This window comes from Macrobrachium rosenbergii, chromosome 16 (assembly GCF_040412425.1).
Source record: "Macrobrachium rosenbergii isolate ZJJX-2024 chromosome 16, ASM4041242v1, whole genome shotgun sequence".
Lineage (NCBI taxonomy): Eukaryota > Metazoa > Arthropoda > Malacostraca > Decapoda > Palaemonidae > Macrobrachium > Macrobrachium rosenbergii.
The window spans coordinates 61877149-61900267 of record NC_089756.1 but is presented as its reverse complement, the minus strand read 5'-3'; the positions used below and the strand labels follow the sequence as shown (position 1 = coordinate 61900267).

Sequence of the window (23119 nt, the reverse complement as noted above, 5' to 3'; positions counted from 1 at the left end):
ATCATGATGGAAATCATACCTGGGGAAAAATCAAACCAAGGAGTTTAAATCTAAAGTTTACATTATATCATTAGAAGAAATTGCAGAATGCTACATAAAAAAATTTACTGTAATCAAGAATAACATGAACATTTCATCTATTATAAAAAGTAATTTCTAGTCTTTTCTTGTTTCTCAAGTGTAAAACTTTACTTATTGTCACACACAACTATATTCCTCCTTCCTTTTCATAAAATACTTACCTGCAAAAATTATGCTTATCCTGTAGGATGAGGATCAATTAAATGTTTTCATTTAACTGATCATTCAAATGCTACAACAGTCAGAAGAGTGCACAATGTTCTACAAATTATTATTTAGAAATACCTGTTGCATCCATGATAACTATCCCTAAATATATCTCAAAAGCTTTAGCTTCAAAATGAAAAATTTCTTTATGACTGAAACCGGTTTCCAGCTGAAGTGATTCACTTAGGGACAGAAGCTAACATCCTAAATACTGATCCTTCTTCACGACAACTGTGCAACTGACACATAAAGCAAATGTGCAGAGGCACTAGCTTCTATAAGCAATACCCTAATGTGGGTATCTCTCATTTCCAAAATAATACAGTCATTGCACATGCAACTATCTAAAAGAAAAACTGCAAATCAATATTTTATTGTTAAGGATCTCACACTAACATATTAGCCACTTTTTAAAACAGGAATGGTACAACAAACTCCAATAATCATAAAAGCTAATGTTATGCGGATGGAATTCTAGAAATTTCAGCAAATGTTAGACATTCTTGGCTTGGCATACATATAAAATTAATATAAAGTTATACCTGAGTAATCCAATATTAGGTTTCACTTGTGAAAATACCTGTAACAGCAACTGTTCTATACTAGGGGTAATGTGACTGGTATATCCTAAGAAAAACTGGTTAAACGCAGTACACTGGTTAAACTTTAGGTTCCCTGAATACTTGAATATTGAGGAATCTTCCACTATTAAAGCTTAGATCTACAAAAATATCTGAAGATCTACTGACTCCTAGTTATGTTCTTGATTCTCAGCCCCACTCTGTTGGAAAAGAAAATGCAGGACCATCACTCAACGGCAATCCATGCTAGTTTCTTCTGTAAACATCACTGATACTGTGTTTCGCTGGCATAGTCACTAAACCGAATGTGTTTCATAACTAACTGAAACAATCTTGGGTCATATTTCCCAAACACTCTAGTGTACCTCTCCAAAATTTCTGAAATGAACACCTTAATTTCTCGGATGCTGAGGCTCGACCACTTAATCCTTCTTCATCTAACTCAGCTGTTTTCATTTCCATCCAAATAATCTTTGCAAAACGACATTTTACTGGCATCCGCTGAGAATCAATATCCGTGTCATCTGTTTCTAATCCTCTCGATTCCCCTTTAACCTGTTAAGCGTCACCCACGTAATAATACGTTTACTGCGATCTACTCGGTAGCGCCTTCAACGGGATATTACGTTCAAGACTTTAACTCTGCTTTTCAAGCTGTCAGCCCCGTAATAATACGTTTACTCGTATGGAAAATGTTGGAACATCATTTGGTAACACTCTCAGAACACGTAAGCTGTAATTGATGACTTATTTCCTCCCTGGCAACTCTTTTCAGTTGGTCGCTTGATGCCTAGATGACTATTTTTTTTTTCAGTACGCTTCGGGCGTTTTCAGAGACAACATGGCTTTGACGTCGTTCTCAATGAATGTCACAAAGAGGAGGCGTATGTCTTCAGGTGAGATAAATCAAATCCTAGACGAGGTGTCTGATACTGAAGACATATTTGATGATGAGAGCTCTAGTTCTGAATCCTCCATGATGAGGATATTGAAGAAAAAATTTTCTTCCAATAGCGGAAGTGAAGATGACTCATTGAGAGTGAGAGAGAGAGAGAGAGAGAGAGAGAGAGAGAGAGAGAGATCCCTTTACTTTTGTTGCTGATCCCGGCGTGAAATTTTCAGTTGAGGATAAAGAGAATCCATTAGAATTTTTGAGAAATAATTTGATGATGAAATCATTGATTACCTCGTGAAAGAAACAAACAGTTTTTTGCAAATCAGTTTCTAGATGAGAAATCTTTATAGAACATTTGTCTCCACAATCATGAGAGTGTACATAGATGGATTGACTTGTGTAGCCCCTGCTTTAGAGATTGGCATACAAAAGAATAATAGTGCATGTATGTACAACACTTTTCATTCAGTATTTTGTAGTCTTATGAAATAAAATAATAGTAGTAGTAATAGTTTTTATCCTATCATTTAATAAAATTCCTACTCTTAACTACAGTACGAATTATAAGCATAAAAATCAATATTAACTTTGAAAAACTATCATCAGTGATATGACCGCTAATTGCAAGAAAAAGCGTGAAAAGCCCTATGCCACCCTTCAAAGGAGTTATTAGTTCTTGGTAAACCAGCATTGACTCTCTCAAAGCAAGATCACCAATATATCTCGAACATAGGGCTTCATCTATGATGTCTTGAATGATGACCAACCCATACATCTTCAAAATAATCCAGAATAGGATTAACTATTGGAGGATATATATTTGAATCTAATAAAGTCTCAAATGATTCAGTCACTTTATCTAAGGGGACAAAGGCTAGAGCTAACAACATTTGAATGCTTAAAGCAAACTTGAAATCAGAATCATAATTTACCTTAAGACTACAATCACAAATTTTTCGAAACAGGCATTGACCTAAGGGGAAAAGACATCCGTAATGTGAAGCTGTGTTGAATTCTTCTTTGACAGCAATTATAGTGGCAAGCTCAAAATCTGACATTACAGTCGTAACTTGTAAATTCAGAACTAGACTTCATTTGAGCAAACAATTTTTTATAACTGTAAGCCCTCTTATCTGGAAGTAAGACATAAACTATCGGAGTAGTAAAGTTATTCTTAACAGCATGTACTGTATATAATTGTTCAAACAATTGAGGTACAGTTTTAAATGTTCCATCCACTTGTAAATGTTCACTTGATGTGAGTATACTCAAATTATTCTGAGTTGAGAAAATGAGCATTCTGTCATTGTAAAGGACTGAATCATATAGCCAAAAATTGCTCCCCTTTATTAGTTTTTGTCTGTTCATTAGTGGAAATAACTTCTCTCCTTTTGTCATACATTGTCTTACATCGTGGATGTCCTTTTTATAGTATTCCTGGTAAAGCTTGCGCTGCGCTTTCACTTAATTGTGAGGCAGCAGTAGAAATGCCATAATGAGGGGAATCACGGGTTTCTTTAGTATCTTGTTTTACTCTGTTCATGAAACTACGCACTTGGACGTTTACCGAATCACCAGAATTATTATATTCACGAGAAACTTTAATCACTTCACCGTCATTAGTTACTGTGTGACTTTTACAGTAAGATGCAAACTTATTGCACTCCCAATATATTTTGGTTTCAACTTGCTAACCTTTCACAAACAGGAAACAATCAATTTTGGGCATGGGCTTGCCTTTTTCTCTTTCAATATATTCAGCCATCTTTGAAGGGTATGTATAGAACTATCCCAAGGAAATGATGGATTTCTCTGTACAAGCAGCTAGCTTTTGACCATCACTCTCCAACGCCAATAGCGTCTGTCTGTCACTGGCACTTGTTCACTTCAAATAACTGCACTTTGAACAACTGTCCATTCGAATAATTTTCTTTCAAGAAATTTCCCGTTTGAATGTTTTTCGAGTAATTGTTTTTGAATAATTGTTTGAGAAAAAGATGGGAGTAAAACCCTGGAGACTGATCTTTCACAACTTCTACAGCACCTTTCTTCAGCATCACTTTCACCTCTTCCCACGGTGAGGTCCTTCAGCGAGCCAGGAATGTATGTCTGGAAGTAGACCGGATCGTTGGTGAGGGGAGGCAGAAACTCAAAGGGTACTGGATATCCTACCTGAAGGACATCCACTACCCAGGACTCCGCTCCGTATCGGTGTCATATTGCCCAATGGCTAGACAGGCAACCCTCCCACCAAGGCAGGGGGCTGAAAAGGGCATGACTGTGCCCCTTTCTTAACAAGGGCAGAAGAAGACTGGGTGTTCCTACGGAGGGCCCGAGGCAGCCTGGGACTTTCTGGGACCCAAAGAGGAAGGGCCAGCCTGACCCAAAGACCAGGCTGCAATGCCATGTGAAGACCCAGAGGTCTTGGCCACTGCCTGGTGAACAAGCCTGTCATTGTTTTCAACCCTTAGCCCATCCACTGTGGCCTCCACCTCTACTTTAGGGAAGAGGGATGTGGACCCCAGTACCAGTCCGTTCCATAGTGCTAGTGCCGACTCTGACCTGACAAACCTGGTAACGTGAGACAAAACAGTGTCTCTTCTCTTTAGAGTCAGATGTGCCCACAGTTTAGCTGTTCGGTGGGTTAGGTAGGAGATGGCCCTACCTCCAGACATCAGTCTCGTGAATGATATAAAACAAGTGCATCGGATGAAGGGGGGGTGTTACTTTTAAGAAAATAACTGGTTTGAGGAAGCAAAAATGACATCAGGAGAAGAAGCAGTGCCGTATGCACACAGGTTGGAAACATTGGCAAGGAGAAAGTTTGGGAATGAAGGTATTGAAGGGAACAAGCAGTTGATGAAAAAGTTTCTGGCTACCATATCAAGTGGGAATGCAAGTGGGCCCCAGGTGAAGATGAATGTTGGGGAGAACACCTGTTACAGATGTGGAAGGGTAGGCCATGAAAAGGCAACTTGTAGATGGTCAACAGGTACTTGTTTTGGCTGTGGTGAGGGTGGTCATATGGTCAGAGACTGCCAACAAGTGAAAAAGTTGGAATGTTTTGGTTGCGGACAAGTCGGTCATAGAATAAGGATAAGGAGCTGCCAGAATGGAGGGAGTGGGAATATGTGTGGGGCTCGATGTGGTAGTTATGGAGGGAAGGGGCATTTTGCCAAGATGTGTAAAAGCCCCAGGAGTCACTGTAGCAGTTGTGGAAAGGGTGACCATGCGACATTGTTGTGTAAAAGCAAGAATGTAGGTCAGGGAAACTAGATGTGAAGAGGGTTTACTGTGGTGAATCCTCTAGTGTGAAGGGGGATAGATGTGTTGAATGCAAGTGGAAAGTCCGGAGAAAGATTGAGCCATTGTTTGTGTGTATTAGTAGAATGTGATGGAGTGGTTTTGAGAGTGCTGGTGGATATCGGTTGTGGAGGAAATGTGGAATTATAAAGAAGCATATGAGCGAATGAAGGAAGGTTTGGTAAGAAAAGAAGACTGTAGTGGTTGTGTTAAGGGTATTAGAGGGTTGGAGATGAAGGTAGGTGTTAAGTTTAGAGAGTCAGTTAGAATTGCTGGCATACAGATGGAAGAGGATGACTTTAGTGAAAAGTACAATAGGTTGCTGGGGCATGCCTTTTTGAAAAGGAATAGGATGAGGATCTGTCCAGATAAGATGACTGAGATTCAAAAAGGAACAGAAACCAGTGTGAAGTTATATGTCAAGGAAGGCAGTAAAGTAGATGGAAAAGTAATTTCGGGAGTAAAGTTATATGCCTTGGAGGACGTGAAACTGCCAAAAGAAGTAGGCAGTGTAGTGAGTGTAAGAGTAGGATGAAGGGCAAAGGCGGGCATCAATACAGACAATATGAGGGACATGCTTATGGTGGATGGAGGAGATGCCTGCTACAAGATGAAGAGGGTAACACATGCATTCGATGAGATACTTGATGTCAGCAATCCGAAGGTTTGTGTGCAAGTGTATGCGAATGTAAGTACGAAGACATGGAGAGGAATACATTGTGGAGACAGACTGGGAACCTTGGGCAGTATAACTGACTTGAATGATAACAGGAATGAGACTGGGTATGATGTGATGGTTGATTGTGAGAAACTGGAAGGATGGACGAGGGAAAAGTTGAAGGAGAGAGTAAGATTAAATGAGATATTGAGTGAGGAAGAGAAGCAAGAGGTGTACGAGGTGTTGTGGGAAAGGAGAGGTGTGTTAAGTCAGGGTGATAAAGACTTTGGGACAGTGAGACTACCAGAGTTTCATATACAATTGACTAATGAAACACTGATCTACCAAAGACCGAGATATTTCCCAGCCCCAGTAACAAAAGAGATTGAGCAATAGTGTGAGAAACTAGAGAGAGTAGGAATGATTAAGCCACGTGAGAGTGCGTGGAATAGCCCTACAGTACCCATAAGAAAACCAGATGGAAAGTTAAGGATGTGCATAGACTAGAGGAAAGTGAACGAGGTGACAGTAAAAGATCTATTTCCCATGTGTATAGCGTCAGTGTGTGTGCATAGCATGCATGGGATGAAAATGTTTACCAAGATGGACCTGGTAAGGAGGTATTACCAGATGCTTGTGGCCAAAAAAGCACTATCAGTTCTGTAATCTTAGTTTTGGATTAGTTAATGCACCTGCTGCATTTCAGAGGGCTATGAATGTGGTGTAGAGTTTCCTCGCGAGAATGTGTTGGTGTTTCTCGATGATATTTTGGTGGTGAGCATGACAGCAGGAGAACGTAAGAAGTTAGTGAATGCAGTGTTGTGAAAGTTGGAAGAAGTAGGTGTAAAAGTGAAAGTGGCAAAGTTGGAAGAAGTAGGTGTGAAAGTGAAAGTGACAAAGTTGGAAGAAGTAGGTGTGAAAAAGAAAGTGGCAAAGTGTGAGTGGTTTGTGGGATAAGTGGAGTTTTTAGTGAGTCAGGGTTACGAGTTACAAGAGTCAGAAAAGTTTATAGAGCGAGAAATTTCCCTAGACCCAGGATAGTGTTAGAGTTGTGTGGATTTCTTGGCTTGATTGAGTTTGGAAGGAAGTTCATAAGGGATTATTTGGACATATCTAAGCTGTTGACTGGGTGTAAGGAAAGCACCGTAATAAGGTGGGATGAAAGAATGATGAAAGCATTTGAAAGGTTGAAAGAAGAGATGGTGAAAGATTTAGAGTTGGCGTATCCAGACTATAGTCCACAAGCAAGTAAGCTGGAGGTATATACAGACAGGTTGTGAACGGGGTTGAGAGAAAGAGAGTGCTGGCCTATGTGTCCAAGGAGTTCAGTGCAGCTGAGAAAAAGTATCCTATGATTGAAAGAGGGTTGGCGGCATTGAGATTGTGTGTGAAGGCGTTGAGACTGTTTTTGTACGGGGTAAAGTTTGTGGTGAGAATGGATCATCAGCCTTTGGTATATTTGCAAAGAATGAAAGACGTATATGGTAGGATTGCAAGAACGTTGGAGGATTTGAGTGACTTTGATTTCTCGGTTGAGTATGTCCCGGGTAAAAGGAATGTGGTCATGGACATGATGTCCACACTGCCTGGGGAGATGACAGCAGAGAGAATGAGGGACATAAACCCAGAATATCTTCCAAAAGGGTTGATGGTTGCCCGTGAAAGTAAGGGAGGTGGAGATTCCCTCTTTGAAAGTATGTGGCACAGGTTAAAAGATTTGGTGATGGATTGAAAGTGAAAGTGCCTGCTAGTATACATGATCTGAGAAGAGAAGTGACAGATGAAGTTTGCCAGAGACCTGCTGTTTGGGGTTGTTGAATGTAAGCCAGTATAAGGAATTGAAGCTGTGCCCAGGTGTTGCTCCTTTCCAAGAGGTGCTGGCTGCAGTAAGTAAGAGGTATCAGGTAGTGGTGTGTGTACACTTTGTTGGTGAAAGACCAATCGTGTGCCGTAAGGAAGGAATGAAAGGATGTGATCATGTTTTGCACTTACAGTGTTTGAGTGGGGTGCATTACAATTGGATTGTTGAGAAAAATAGTTATGAAAGAGGATGACGAGGAAGCAGATGAAGCAGAACCATGTGTGTCATTAGAAGTGGATGATGAAGAGGAAGATGAGAAAGAAGTTTGTTTGATGTGTGGATAAGAGAAGTATCAATGTGAGCATGATAGAAGTGACAAGATGACAGTGGGGGTCAGTATAAACAAAGGTCAGTATTGTAGGTTAGCTGATACAGAAGCACAGATTTCCTTGGTAAATGCGCAAGTAGCAAGAGACATCGAGAAAATTAGTTGGAATATTGTTAGAAGGATGGTAAATATCCCAATAAAAGAAATATCAGGAAGGATGGCTGCATGGGAAGAAGTAAAGCTGAAGGTTAAAGTAGGAGATTTGGAAGTAGAGTGCCGGTTCGTAGTATTAGGAGACAAACAGATGCCTTGTTGTTTCCTATTTGGAATAGATTTTTTGAGGATAAATGAGTTGACTGTGGATGTAGAGAAAGGTTTAAATGAGTTGACTGTGGATGTGGAGAAAGGTTTAAATGAGTTGACTGTGGATGTAGAGAAAGGTTTGTTGTTGAAGACTGAGTAAGTAGTAGCGAAGATACAGAACGAGACAATCTGTATTTTGTATGGCTAAGTTTGTGAGAATGACTGATATGAGTCAGAGTGAAGATGAGGATGTGGTAGAAGTCAGTAAGAGTGACAGTGACTTGCTGACTTTGGAGGATGTTGAAGAGATGAAGTGAGGGTGTTTGTCTGTGCGTGACCTGAGAAGATGTGTGGAAAGTAGAGTACCGCTGCGGTTGTGGTCTTAGGTCTTAAGTGACAATAAAAGGTTTGCTGATAGGTTTGTTTTGTGTGAAAGAGTAGTGTACAGTACTTAAGGAGAATTTGTGTAGACATGGCGACTATGTGTGAGGAGTGTCAGAGAGGAAAGTACCAGAGAGTATATGCGAGACCACCTGTGCTAAGGTTGAGTATGAAAGAGCCATTTGAGCTAGTGGCGACTTATTGTGTTTGTCTTCCGCTGACTGCAAGTAGAAATGTAGAAGCACTTGTGATGGTGGATCACAAAAGCAAGTTTGTGAGCTGTGTACCTGTGAAGGATAAGACAAGTGCGAATGTAGCGAGGCTGGTCAGTATGAGTTTGTTGCCTATGTATAAGAAAGCTTGTGTGAATGTTGAGTGACAATGGGCCTGAGTTCGTTGGAAGACCGTCTGAACAAAAGTCGAGAGAATGGGGAACAGAGCATGTATTGACAACTCCCCAAGTGCCTAGTGCTAATGGATTAGCAGAGAGAACCAGTAGGACTTTGAATGAGCTGTTACGAATGATGACTAAGAGAGAGAGAGAGAGAGAGAGAGAGAGAGAGAGAGAGAGAGAGAGAGAGAGAGAGAGAGAGAGAGAGAGAGAGAGAGAGAGAGAGAGAGAGAATAAATGGGGCTTGTGGCTGGGTAAGGCAGTGTGTGTATAACGTGTCTACACATAAAAGCACCGGCATATCTCCAAGTGAATATGAGATGAACTATGAGAAGTACAGTAGTGCACTGAGATAATGGATCGTGGTATATCATACTTCTGGATATATCAGTGCGAAATGGAAATATCAATTTGAGGGTTTTTGCCTCCAGATCGAGCACCAAACTGCTTTTCAAATCAGGCACCAAAAGGAATGTTGGGAGTTTGAGTGAGAGTGAAAGTGCATCACCCACACATGAATACATGTTTATGCTTACAGTACACTGTAATTTGCTTTACAATACTGTACTATATACTGTCCTGCAGTTTATATTGACTGTTAAGCGTCCTTTATGAGAGACGTCCCTGCTCTCGTATCATCACATTATCTAGCTTGGAGAGCGGTCATTTGGTCTATACTAATTTTTATGCTTTTTTATGTGTTATTTTTTACACTGATATTGATTTTTGTATAAAGATATTAGGATAATAAATAATGTAGAATATAAAAAGATGAAAGAATTTATTTTGCATTTTTATATCCTAAAGATTATAAGCATGAAACACAAAAGAGAAAAAATTATTCTTTCAAATGTCATTCCCTGAAACATAGAGCCAGTAGATTAATAAACTGTTTCATTTCATTTTCATTTGTATTATACCATTTTAGTGCACTTGATATTGTAGGCAAACTTTCTATATATTCATCTACAAACTGGATGGAAAATCTGTTCGTTACTGCTACATGCTAAAAAAACTCCACAGGGTTTCCCTAATCCTGAACACTAAATTTCACACCTTTGGGTGAATGAAAAGTAAAGGAAACTCCACTGGATTTCCGTTATCCTGAACAAAAAGTTTGTGGAATCCACAGAGAGAGAGAGAGAGAGAGAGAGAGAGAGAGAGAGAGAGAGAGAGAGAGAGAGAGAGAGAGAGAGAGAGAGAGAGAGAGAGAGAAACTTTTGTGCTGATTATAGAAAAGGCACCTTTATTTCCTTTTATCATACTGATCATCAATCTCTGCAATAAGTAGTGGTAATGTCTCTTCAGGTAAAATATTATTCTTTCGCTTTAGATCGCTCATTATGGGATGATAAATGGGATCAAACAAAAAGAAATCAGTTGTTTACCAATGAATGCCGGAAGCATAGCAGGAGGTGGAGGTTGTTGTCCTCTTGTCAGACTGCCTTCCCCTTACAAAAAAAAGTTGCCATTTACTGCTAATTTAGCTCACAGTGTTACCAACTGATGTTCCTACAATTCGTATAAGAGGGAAGAGCATTACAGATTGAATTCAGTACAGCACCAACCTTGAGAGAAGTAACATGTGTACCTCCGTTGAAGGCGTTGTGATATGGGATGTGGCCGACCAAGATATGCCATCGGTGACTGTTAACAGGTTAATGTATAATATGGCTTTTATCTTACTTTATGGGTACTGTTTGTTTATATAAATATACGTTATAGCAAAAACACGTTTTGACGTAGGAAAAACCTATTTTTGGTAGTCGCTATTGAGTCCTCAAGGAGTTACCTTCCATAGTCTACCAGAGCTCCAAGGTGACCAAACTAATATCAAAGAATTCTCTTCTAGTTGGTCTTTTGGCCAGGTATTGTGTCATAATGATTAACATTATAACACATGATGGAGTATATAATGGACTCAAAGATAAGAGGGCACTTTCCCTTATCTTCAGTGAAGCTGAACCCAGTTTTTCCATCATCAAATAACCTGCAAGAAAGAGAAGTGACTATTGCGCATGCGCATCTGCCCTCGTTTACAACTGGGCCGTTAAAAGACCAAGGAGCCATTACTCTCTGTTGGTCAATGCAGGTTGATCCCTTTGCCCAAATCCCATGCCTTTTCGTCAGGGAAGACGGAGGGTTTTGAGGACTCAACAGCGACTACCAAAAATAGGTTTTTCCTATGTCAAAACCTGGTTTTTGATAGCGTAGTCGCTGTTTCGTCCTCAAGGAGCTTTACAAAAGAAATTGACAGTTGACGAAAAAAGGCTGAAGCTCTCGCTTTTTAATCCGAACACCTCAAAGGAAATAACATTTCCGGTCCAAGGTCAAGCCACAGACTTCAAGTCCCATTCTTTATTCCAAATACTTTTCAGGTTTTGATACCAAGGAACAAGAAACTATGCACGAACTTACATTTCAGGATGCAATTCTACAGTGGCTTACCTAAGCATGCTGGGTTTTGTTGTAGTACTGTCACCCATCTCCCAGCGATAGTTAGCATACTCACCGTCAATATGACCCCTGGTTTTCTGCTGCAGCACCTAGGGGTTAAGACTAACTATGCCACCTACTGATACACAGTGTAGTTGAATTTGTTCGAACATGTGGCAATGATTTAACTGATGACCACCCTATACATCAGGAGACTTCTTTGAAAGAGACATTTCTGAAAAAGGCCAAAGATGTACTTACTTTCCTAACATCATGTGACCTATGGAACGGGTGTGGATTTCCATTTTTAATGAGAAAACAATACAATCATTCTCAGTCTTTGTAGGGAGAGTGGTTGCTTTGTGCTAGGGTGTAGGAAAATAGGACCTTCTGGGGTTTTTTGTCGTGACTTCTAGGTAAACCTTAAGTGCTTGAACTGGGCGTAATGTCTTGTCTGCTAAACTGAATTTTCTTATAAGAATGGATTTCCTTTTTAAAGGATCCATATTCTTGGCCAGGAATGATGGGCCAGGGGACAATAATAATTGATGGTGAGCTATTTGCGTGATGCATCGTCCCCATCTAAAAAAGCCCAGTTCACTAATACTGTATGAGCTCCTGATGCTAATGCAATCAAGAAGATCACCTTTTATAGCCTGTGCGTTGTGGTTGTATTGGGTCCACTGAACTGAGGGGCTGATAGAAGTCTAAGCACCTTGTTCAGGGACCAAGAAATTGGAAGCCTTTCAGGAGTGGGCCTTTGTAGAGCAAAAAACTGCAGAAGGGAGGTGACAACTTCTATACTGGAGTCAATCCTGAATCCATAAAGCAAGGGTTCCATTAATGCAGCCTTGTATGTCATTACTGTTGTAACCACAATGCATTTGTCTTCAAAAGGGTATATAAGAAAAATATAGTTTCTACAGCAACCTCAACTGGGTTCTCAGTATGGATATAATCTAACCATATCTTCCATACGGACTGGTAATGCTGGATAGAAGTCCGTAATTTTTGCAATAGATACCTAGCAATGTTGAGTGAGTAATTATTATGATAGATATTTTTTTTTAAATCTATACGTGAAGGTCTCGGCTTAGAAAAGAGAGACTTTCCCTCCTACCATCTGGGTTAGAACAGCGGACGACAGTGGAATTGATCTTTTTGTTCATTGTAGAGGTAATAGGAACCAATGCCTGTTTGTCCAATTTGGGCTATTAAGTACACTATTCCTATGAAGATTAGAAGTTTGCTCAAAACCTTTGAAACCTGGGACAATGGAGGAAAAATTTTCGTCCTCCCCTTGTTCCAGTCTTAAGGAAGGCATCTCTTGCTGTTGCTTGACTGTCCTGGTTTGGAGACACATACATTAGGAGTTTGCGACTCTAGTATGTGGCGAACAGGTCCACTTCCAGTTGTGGAAGCATGCTGGCTATTATTTGAAAAGAGTGGTTGTCCAACATCCACTCTGTTGAGGCTGTCGTTTTCCTTGATAGAGAGTCTGCTATTACAATGAGACCCCCTGTGAGTTGAACTGCAGACATGTGCCACTTCCTTGCTTGCGCCATCCAAAGGATGGCTAGCATTACCATATTGAGAGGAGGTGAACGTGATCCAGGCCTCTTGATGTAGGATATTGTGGTTATGTTCTCACTCTTCTGGAGGTTTGAGTTTTTTGAGAGACAAAAAGACAGCCATCAGCTCCCGTAACTTTATATAACAATTCCTGAGTAGCTGACCACCTCCCTGCCACCTGACAATCCTCCCAATGTCCTCCCACCCTGTCAACGAGGCATCTGTGAGTTTGTCACTCATACAGATGTAGGAGTCAGGGTGACCTGTTTCACCAGAGATTCCTTCCAAATTTAAGGCCGATGTATCTCCCCAACTCTTTTTATCCTTTGATGAGGTCTGTCTCGCATCTTTTTTTCTTGCATGCGATAGCCAGAATTTGTTCAGTCTTTTAGTTGCAATCTATGTATTGGATCTATTACTGACGAGAACTGCAGCAGGCCCATCATGCATTCTGATTGCCATCTGGAAACTCTGGGCTGTGCAAGGAACCTTTTGAGGACTTGCCTTATTCTGTTTTGAGTATGATGGGGAGAAACAACAGGCCGTGAAGAGTATCCCAACAGAGTCCCAGCCACTGAAAGTGCCTGCTAGTCATGAGGCAGGATGATTGTCTGCTGAGCGTGAGGCAGGATGTTTTCAAATTTATAATAAAACCTTTTGACTGTACTTTAGTCTGTTGACCATTGCTCTTAGGTTTTTCAAGCACTCTTTTCTTGTGGGCCCCTAAATCTTTTTGTTTGAGTTCTCAAACGAATACCGTTGCTAGTTTGACAAATATTCTTTAGGCAATGTTTAGCCGAAAGGACATGACTTTGAATCTGTACGTATCTTTCCCTATTCGGACCTTAGGAAGGGGCGGAAAGGAACGGCTGTAGGGATGTGCCAGTGTGCATCTTTCAGATCCATAGAAACTGCCCAAGCCCCTTTTTGAAATGATTCAATGTGCTTAGGCTACGGTAATCATCAAAAACTTTCGGCCAACAATGTGCTTTTTCAATGTTGATTGGTTGAGGATCACTCTTCTTTTGGATGAGTCCCTTTTGAGGACACTGAAGAGACATACTTGGTGGTGAATATACACAAATTTCTGTCCCCCCACAGGGAAAACTTCCAGTGTCTGTGATGTCATCGAAGCTGACCCCCAACCAATATAATTCCTCTTGGTATCTGCCTCCTCCTCTGCCTTCACCTTTGATAGACATTCCAGGTGTTGTTTTTCCTTTTTCCCCCTATGAGATGGTTTTTGGACCTTGTGAAAAAGGATGGCCTTGAAGTTGCTGTTGTCCCTTTGCAAGGAATTGTCCCTTCTGACCACCTAACTGTTTTATGATTTTTGATCAAAGTGAGCTTTGGGGGGGGGTAAAGGGAAATTTTGGGTTCTTTGTTTCTTGAATTCCTCTTTTCCCAGAAGAGTGTACACTGTACAATCCTGTTGGTAGGCATGCTCGTTAAGTTGAGCCACAACAGATTCCTCTAACAGGTCCTTACAGAAGAGGTTAGAATGTAACAATGCAGTGACACTGGAGAGTGATTTGATGGAGCTCTCCAATGCTTCCACTCACAATTTTATGTGCCATTCTAGGAAGTCAAAGAGTGCTTTTCATTGGGTTCTCATAAGACTTTTGGTCTCAACAACAAATATTATCCTGGGATGTTCTGGAAGCTTTAAGATGGCAACTTCCAGCAAGGTGGTAGAGGTTATAATGCTGAGGAGTCGGAGCCTAGCATAAAATTCTGATGAGGCTACTTGGTGAGCAACTTGGGCCTAATTCAAAAAGGAAGCAGAGATCCATTTTTCACCGACCTGGTAAAGGGTGATTTCTTTAGTTTTTATTGCTATAAGCACAGGTAAGAAAACCACTTCTGTTAGTGGTTTCTCCAAGTCTGGTAAGGATGGTACCAGGTGCCATTCTGTATTAAGGAATGCTGCCGTTTGTAAATTCTACATTTACAACTTCGATCATAGTTTTTCTCTCATTAATTACCTACTTGCCATTGGGAGAGACAGTGCACACTGAGGTATCTCACCAAGGATTATCAGTATCATCACGGGTGAGTATTGGAGCCCCTATTATGTTTTGATCTGAAGTTCTATATTCCAAACTGACCCATTGTTGTTTCTAGTCGGAATTCTAAAATCAGACCTTGTTTGGGCAGCAATTGTATCTACACTCACTTTTCGGTTACAGGATGTAGTACTTTTACACTCTGGTGTGTAAATGACTGACTGACTTTGCTTTTCAGAATCATGCTTCATGTCCCTTATATATTGCCATTCTGTGGCAAGCGCATCTTTGATGGTACTCAATTTCCTTATGGAATTGACCAAATGGCGCAAACTGTGTATCCCTTTTGGGGGAACTCGCTGCAAACAGTGTATCCCTTTTGGGGGAGCTTGTCGCAAACTGTGTATCCCTTTATGGGTACAGGTCAATAAAAATTCAATTTCCTTACAGAACTGATCAAATGTCGCAAACTGTGTGTCCCTTTTGGGGGAGCTTGCTGCAAACTGTGTATCCCTTTTGGGGGTAGAGGTCAATAAAAACTCAATTTTCTTACAGAACTGATCAAATGGCACAAACTGTGTATCCCTTTTTTGGGGGGAGCTTGCCGCAAAATGTCTACCCCTTTTGGGGGAGCTTGCCATAAACTGTGTATCCCTTTTGGGGAGCTTGCCATAAACTGTGTATCCCTTTTTGGGGAGCTTGTGCAATCTAACTGAGCTTCAGCAACTAAACTGTAACTGCCTGTTAATGAAGGGGCAGAGGTCCTGGCCAAGTTATTATACCTTTCCAAAAAAGTGAAAATTTCGGTCTGAGTTAGGTGGATCCCAGTATCGCTTTTGGGGGGAAAGATCCTATTCAGCAATATAGCTGCACAGGGAATAGAATTCCTTCAGTGAGGTTTCTTCCATGGCTAGCTTAAATTTATGTCTCTGAGCCTTCTGGGTTCGGCAGGGCCATTTCGATGGCAATGTTCACTCCATATCATTTAAATAAGAATGTGAACTCCATGTAAAGATTCCTCTACTCCCTCCACAGGGTTAACCTGGGAGGTATTGGGGACTGATGTTAATGGGTTTTGGCCCACACATTGATGTTGTTCACAGGAAGGGTTAAATATCTGCTGCCGGAGTTCTGCCGTGAAGATAATCTCCCCCTTCTTCACCCCTACTGAACCCTAGGCCCCACAGAGACAGCTTAAAAGGAGCTGTTTTGTCCTTAAAACTTGCTGCCAGGAGCATACTACAGACCTCGCCCAAATCTGGCGACCAAGCAAATTTTCCTTGTTTTTTACAAGGACTATGCTCATGGCAGGTGGTATGGGCCGTTCCCACTGGCAAAAAGTGAACCGAGCAATTTGCTATGGAATACTTGAACTGAGGATCCTGCCTAATGGCAGCCCTGTAGTGATATAAAGCAAGTTGTTTTCAGAAGCTAGTTAGTATTAACTGTTTTTAAGTGAGGGACACTTTTGTAGTTCCTCATATAGTTTTCATATTACAGGTTAATTTGATTACAATTGTGCAGTTTTAATACATTTTATTAAATAACTGTTAAATCTTCTAGGGTTTAGGTTAGTTTTGATACCTGTACATGACTGTATTACTGATACACTGCTAGTCCTTTTGCAATGACCAAGTGAAATTTTTAATTCCAATTGAGGGCATCAGAACCAGAAGGTTGTAAACGCCACTTTTTAAAAAATGAGTAAATTGCCCTCAAAGTCTAGCATTCATTACTCTGCTTCTAAGAAAGATATTGATTTAAACTAAGTTTCATATGAAAGCCCTACTCTTTAGAACTTTTTTATGAAAATTTGAAAAAATTGTAGGGTGCGCTTGCGTGCTAGCATTCAAAATCTCTGCCTAACCCCTCACATTTGTGTATATTCTGGTCATAACCAGCACTTAAACCATAATTAAATGTGTAAAATGATAATAAAGTGTTATTATATTCGTGGTATAACAACAATGGATGTATAATAATAATAATAATAATAATAATAATATAATAATAATAATATTAATAATGATAATAATATTGATGAGTAGTCAATATAGTGATGGAAAATAATAATAATAATAATAATAATAATAATAATAATAATAGGTCTTCTTAAAAAGGATGGCTGTATTATGCGAATTTATCTTATATAGTGTCTTTTCTATCCTCATTATGATTCGCTTTTCAGGCTCAGCGATGTTAGTCAGTAACTGGCCGATATTCATGTTGGAAAAGGACTGTGCGGAATATTGGAAGTCTTTTATTAAAATATCCAATCAAAAATCGTTCGTCTGGGTTCAGGTTCTATTGTAGGTACCGTCGACATGTTTCGACCAGCTCGTTGGTCATCCTCTGGACGTGGTTGCAGAAGGTCTGAAGAAACGAGGTTCTCGTTACATAAACAAAACACAACCAGGTTGGTATTTATAGGGGGTCGCTTTCTTCAGACCTTCTGCAACCACGTCCCAGAGGATGACCAACGAGCTGGTCGAAACATGTCGACGGTACCTACAATAGAACCTGAACCCAGACGAACGATTTCTGATTGGATATTTTAATAAAAGACTTTCAATATTCCGCACACTGTCCTTTTCCAACATGAATATCGGCCAGTTACTGACTAACATCGCTGAGCCTGAAAAGCATATATAATTGTATAATCATAAGGAGGATAGAAAAGACACTATATAAGATAAATTGCATAATACAGCCATCCTTTTTAATAAGACCTGTTTAAAAGAGGGTCTACTCCTTCAAATAATAATAATAAAAGGATTTTGACAAAGGAAAATCTATTTCTGGGAGAGACCTGTGTCACCTGGTGAAATAACCTTTCAGCACTTATTTCTAGGTAAAGCTATTGCTAAATATACCAGAGAAAAGCTAAAAAGCTAAGCCGGAGTTACTACCCCAAAAATATTGTGCGAGCTCCATGAAATGGAGTCGTGTATGAGAAAGGGTGAGATTGTCACATTTTACAACCGAGTTATTCATATCACAGGCCTCCGCCCTGTAAACATTCCCAATGTCAAAAGTCCCACCGAGTGAGGTGCCGTTACAAACCCCGCACCACTCGCGGACTGTAAACAAATTTCTGAGATGCGTCACCCACATTCCACATTAGCACCCCATCCTGGAATGGTATTTTACCAGGGGGAAAAAAGAAGGAATCATGGGGGTCACCAGGTGACACAGGTCTCTCCCCAGAAATAGATTTTTCCTTTGTCAAAATCCTTTTTCTGGGTTTTCTGAGACCTGTGTCACCCGGTGAAATAATAACAGAGAAATCAAAATACCATCCTGAAACAAAAGGGAGACTTGTAGAGGAAAGTAATAAAACTAAATTTCCACAAGAGTTTTAATTATCCCAGTAGCAAGATGTGGTATTAAGATATAATAAAGATATAATAAATATACTTAAATTTAATGCAAAATTAAAGTGTACATGAATATAAAATCATCCTTAGATTAATGAGTACATAAAAGTGAAAATTAGGTACTAAACATTATACTTAAAACTAAGGTGGGGAAACTATGTCCCACAAGATAATACATGTAACATTTAAATTAAACACATAGACAGGACAAAACTATGACATGGTCAGGAGATAGGCTGTGAAGCATGCCTGACTTGGAGATGACTGAAGGGGAATAAATGAGGCAGGTAGGAGGGAGGAGAGTGACTGAGTACTAAGAAGAATTAAACTGAGGGGGGAACGATGTTCCCTACCGCCACTGTAGTGAATTTCAGAGCTTCTAGTGATTTCAGATAGTGGCGTTTAAAAACTACGGGTGACTTCCACCCCATGTATTTTGAAAGATCTTCGAAATTCATATAATGGAAATAGTTAGTGGAGGTGGCCACTGCCCTAATGTCATGTACTTTTGGGACTGAACCTGGGTTTGCATGTTTAATGAAATACAGGATCTGTTGCCTAATGGCTTTCAAAGAGATAGTTCCTCCCCCTTCCCTTACAAACAGAGGCCCGGAAGTTATGTGTGAGGTCCTGTCTAAATAGGCTTTCAAGGTAAAGACTGGGCATAAAGACAGGTCCTGTGGGAGGGGATGACCTTCCAGGAGACCACCTATCTCGAGGATCTTCATTTTTAGCTAGGAACTTAGGGTGAGGAGCTAGCAACACTTCACCTGATGGAAGGAAATCAATATGATTGGGTTCTCTAGACAGGGCAGACAGTTCAGAAATTCTAGCACCTGAAGCTAAACTAATCAAAAATAAGGTCTTCCTCAATAAGTTAGTGAAAGAGCAATTTTGATTATCTATTTCTGAGGCTAACTTAAGAACATCATTTAAGAACCAGGAAACCGAATGTGGGCGGGTTACTGGTCTTAAACGAGCACAGGCTTTAGGGATAGACGAAAAATAAGAATCTGTTAAGTTAATCTTAAACCCGTGCAAAAATATCTTTTTCAAAGCTGATTTTGCTGTAGTAATGGTACTTGAGGCCAGACCTTTCTCAAATAATGACCTAAAAAATGAAATAGCTAAATTAGTGGTCATTACAGTTGCTTCAGATTCTTTTAAGAAGAGTGCTAATTTCTTAACTGCTGAGTCATACTGTCTAAGAGTGGATTCCCTTTTATCTGATTCTAGGAACAAAGTGTTAATAGGATCAATATTAGCATCCTTCTGAGCTGCAAACTTCATGAAATCCACAAAGCCAGGGCATTCTGAATTCTTGAGGAAGCTGACACAGTCTGAGTTTGTACTATTTGCGTCAGTTTCGGGTTGGGAATTTGCAAACACCGAAGCTTCAGCTCTAGAAGAAGTGGAAACCAGTTGCTCTTCGGCCAGTTGGGAGCTACTAGGGCTATCTGACCCTTGAATGTCCTGAGCTTGTGAAGGACTTTCAGTAACAGGTTTACCAGAGGAAAGAGGTAGATCCTTTTCCACTTGTTCCAATCTATGGACATTGCATCTGTGGAGTGAGCTAGAGGGTCCAGGTTGGGAGCAACATAACAAGGCAGTTTGTGGTTGCATTCTGTTGCAAAGAGATCTACTTGAGACCGGAACTTGATTGCAAATCCATTTGAATGAAGTTTTGTCCAGGGACCATTCCGACTCCAGCGGAGTTGTCCTGGATAGGGAATCTGCAATGACATTCCGGACCCCTGCAAGGTGGGTAGCAGACAGATGCCACCGGTGTTTGTTTGCTAGAGAGAATATTGCTATCATAACCTGGTTGATCCGACTCGACTTGGAACCTCCCCTGTTTAAACAATGTACTACTACTGCGCTGTCCAGGACCAATCTTATATGAATCAGATTGTTCGGACGCAGTTTCTTCAGGGTTAGAAAGACTGCCATAGCTTCCAGGACATTGATATGAAACTGGCGGAACATGGTAGACCAAGTCCCCTGTACCTTCTTGTGTTGGGAGTATCCTCCCCACCCGCTTAGGGAAGTGTCGGTGTGAATCATTAATGATGGAGGAGGAAACTGAAGAGGCACTGACTTCGATAAGCTCTTGACAGTCGTCCAAGGCCGGAGTCTCTTTTTCAAAATCGGCGGAATCAGAGATATTTTGTCTCTGAACCTGACATTGGCTCGGCTCCGCCATACCCTGTTTATGTCTTTCAGTTTGGATTTCAAAAGAAGATCTGTCACTGAAGCAAACTGAAGAGAACCTAAGACTCTTTCTTGGGTACGACGGGAAGCTTTCTTGTTCTTGAGGAACTGTCTGGTTGCTTTTGCTATTTCTCTCCGTTTGGCCGGCGGAAGAGATAGTCTGTGTGCACACAGGTCCCATTGGATTCCTAACCATTGAAAGCGACTCTCCGGAACTAGGCGGGATTTCTCCTTGTTTATCTGAAAGCCCAGTGATTCCAGAAAGCCGATTACTATGGCTCTTGCTTTCCGTATCTGCCAGTTTGGTGAAGATTCTGGGAGCTATACTGAGACCGAATGGCATGACCCTGAACGAGTATGCTTGATTTCCTAGTCTGAACCCCAGATAAGGAGAGAACCTTCTCACAATCGGGACGTGATAATAGGCGTCTGAAAGATCTATAGAGGTGGTTACGGCTCCCACGGGCAGTAGGGTCCGAACCTGCGAGATTGTAAGCATTGAAACTTGTCGCATTGAATGTAGGAATTTAGACGGGACAAGTCTAGAATTACTCTTCGCTGACTGGAACCTTTCTTTGGAACACTGAACAGTCTGCCTTGAAATTTCAGATGTCTCGCTTTCTTTATTGCCCTCTTTAATAATAGATCTTTCACAAAGTCCTTCAGAGCCTTGGAGGGTGATTGATGGAACCTGACTGAGGGGGGAGGACTTCTGCACCAACTCCACCCCAGTCCCTTGGAGACTATGCTCTGGGCCCAGGGACTGAAGCTCCACTGGTCCCGAAAATGGTATAACCTCCCGCCTACCTGAGATATCTCACTGGGCGGGAGAGGGTCTGCCTCCTCTGGAGCCTCTGCCTCCCCTTCCTCCCCTTCCTCTGGAGGAGGAGCGGGATGTTCCCCTACCATGGAAGTACCCTCTAGCTCTCGTTCCCTTTGCATTTTGGATGGACCGAAATGCACCCTGGCTTTCATAAGAAGCGTTGAAAGCTGGGGAGGAGACGTATGAAGGGGCAGCGAGAGGTTGATGGGCTGGTTGGACCAGCACATACTGAGGTTGAGGTTGAGGCTGGGAGGTTGAAGGATGACCAGGGACGGGGACCTGGACAGCCTGCAAGGCAGTCTGAGTCGGGAGCCGTTTAAACTTCTTGAACTTCTTCCCTGGCTTGGGGTGAGTTCCGGCGGGCTCAGACTGCTTCCTCTTAGAGGATAAACCCCATCGGGAGCGGAGACTCTGGTTGGCCCTAGTTGCCTCGGCTAGGACCGCATCAACCTCTTCCTGGGGGAAGAGATTAGCTCCCCAGATGGAGCTTTTTATGAGCCTGTTAGGCTCATGACGGATGGAGGCTGCCGAAAAGATGTGTTTCCGGCAGTTCAACCGGGCCTTAATGAAATCATACAGGTCCTGTTGAAAACTCCCTAAGAGAGATTTCGTCAGTACCTGGAATAGCGCATCTTCGCTATATACTACTGACGTTGCCTCTGCCAAAGTCAGAGAGTTTAAGGACCTACTAAGTCTGTCCTTAGACTCAGCTTCAGCCTTCAGGAGCGACTCCGGGATCTTAGGGAGTTGCTCGCTGAAGAGGTTAGAAGCACAGTCAGGGTCCAGCTGAGTAACTGTGAAGGTATCCGGAGCTCCTACCCAATACTGAGAATCTCCGGGTAAGACAAGAGAGGTGGGATCTGTCTCCCGGAGATGAGGAAGGGGCTTACCCTCCATACAAGCCTGGTTGGTGAGGGAGGCCACTTTAGAGGTGCAAGGGGTGGGGAGAACTTCTCCCAGAGAGAACATTGTAAAGGCACCTTTGGCCGGAGTGAGTTTGGTGTTCTCCGCCTGCCACTCCGACAAGGTCCGTAGTAGGGCCGACTGGGCCTGGTCCCTCGGGAAGATGACAGTTTCCTTGGGGACCTTATTGGACCGAACCCATGCCTCCTCAGTAAGCCTGGTATAACCTGCATAAGGTGATTTCAGGTTAGGTTAGGAGGGAAGAATTCTAATTCCTCCAGCCTACGAGTGCCTAGGCCCTCGATAGTGAGGGTACCCTCATGCTGGGGGGCAAAGAGGGTCAGGCGCCAGGGGTTTCCTTTATCAAAAGGAGGTAGGCTGGAGGTGTCCGGGACGGAGAAGGGATTGTTGGCTGCTCCGCCACTCATGAATCCGGAGATTAAAGTCCTTTGAGACTTAACCTCTTCTGACAATGAGAGCACGGAAGCATTTGACGAAGACAGCTGACTTGAGAGTTGCGACAGCTTGTCGTCAACCCTTTTGTCAAACTGCTTCATAAGAAGCTCAGCAAACGCGTCAGCATCAAAGGAAGGAGGGGTGGGAACCTCCTTACTTTGTTTAGCTCGTGCTCCCTTCCCAGAAGTAGAGGCCTTGCTCGTAGATGGCACGGGGCTAGGGGGCCGTGACGTCTTCGAGGGAACCCCGGAGCGGATTTTCTGGGACTTTAAGGTCCTTTTCTTAACTGATTTAACCTTAGGGACGGTAGACCTTGCACCGTCCATAAGGCAAGAGGATTTCACAAATCCTCGGAAGGAAGAAGCAGTGGAAGAAGGAGAACTAAAGAGAAGATCACCTGCCTCAC

The 23119-nt window shown here is 41.7% G+C and overlaps 1 protein-coding gene across 3 annotated transcripts in view; it reads right to left on the bottom strand.

Moving 5' to 3' along the window:
- Positions 1-23119, bottom strand: part of mRpS24 (mitochondrial ribosomal protein S24) — a 162500-nt gene that overhangs the window by 33720 nt on the left and 105661 nt on the right. For 2 of the 3 annotated variants that reach the window (XM_067119206.1, XM_067119205.1), the window contains exon 4: positions 8622-8825. The exons of the other annotated variant lie outside the window; for it this stretch is intronic. In XM_067119206.1, coding sequence (XP_066975307.1) covers positions 8637-8825 — 189 coding nt within the window. In that variant the 3' untranslated portion in view covers positions 8622-8636. Of the gene's footprint in view, positions 1-8621; positions 8826-23119 lie in introns of those variants that run through there. 3 annotated transcript variants of the gene reach the window in all.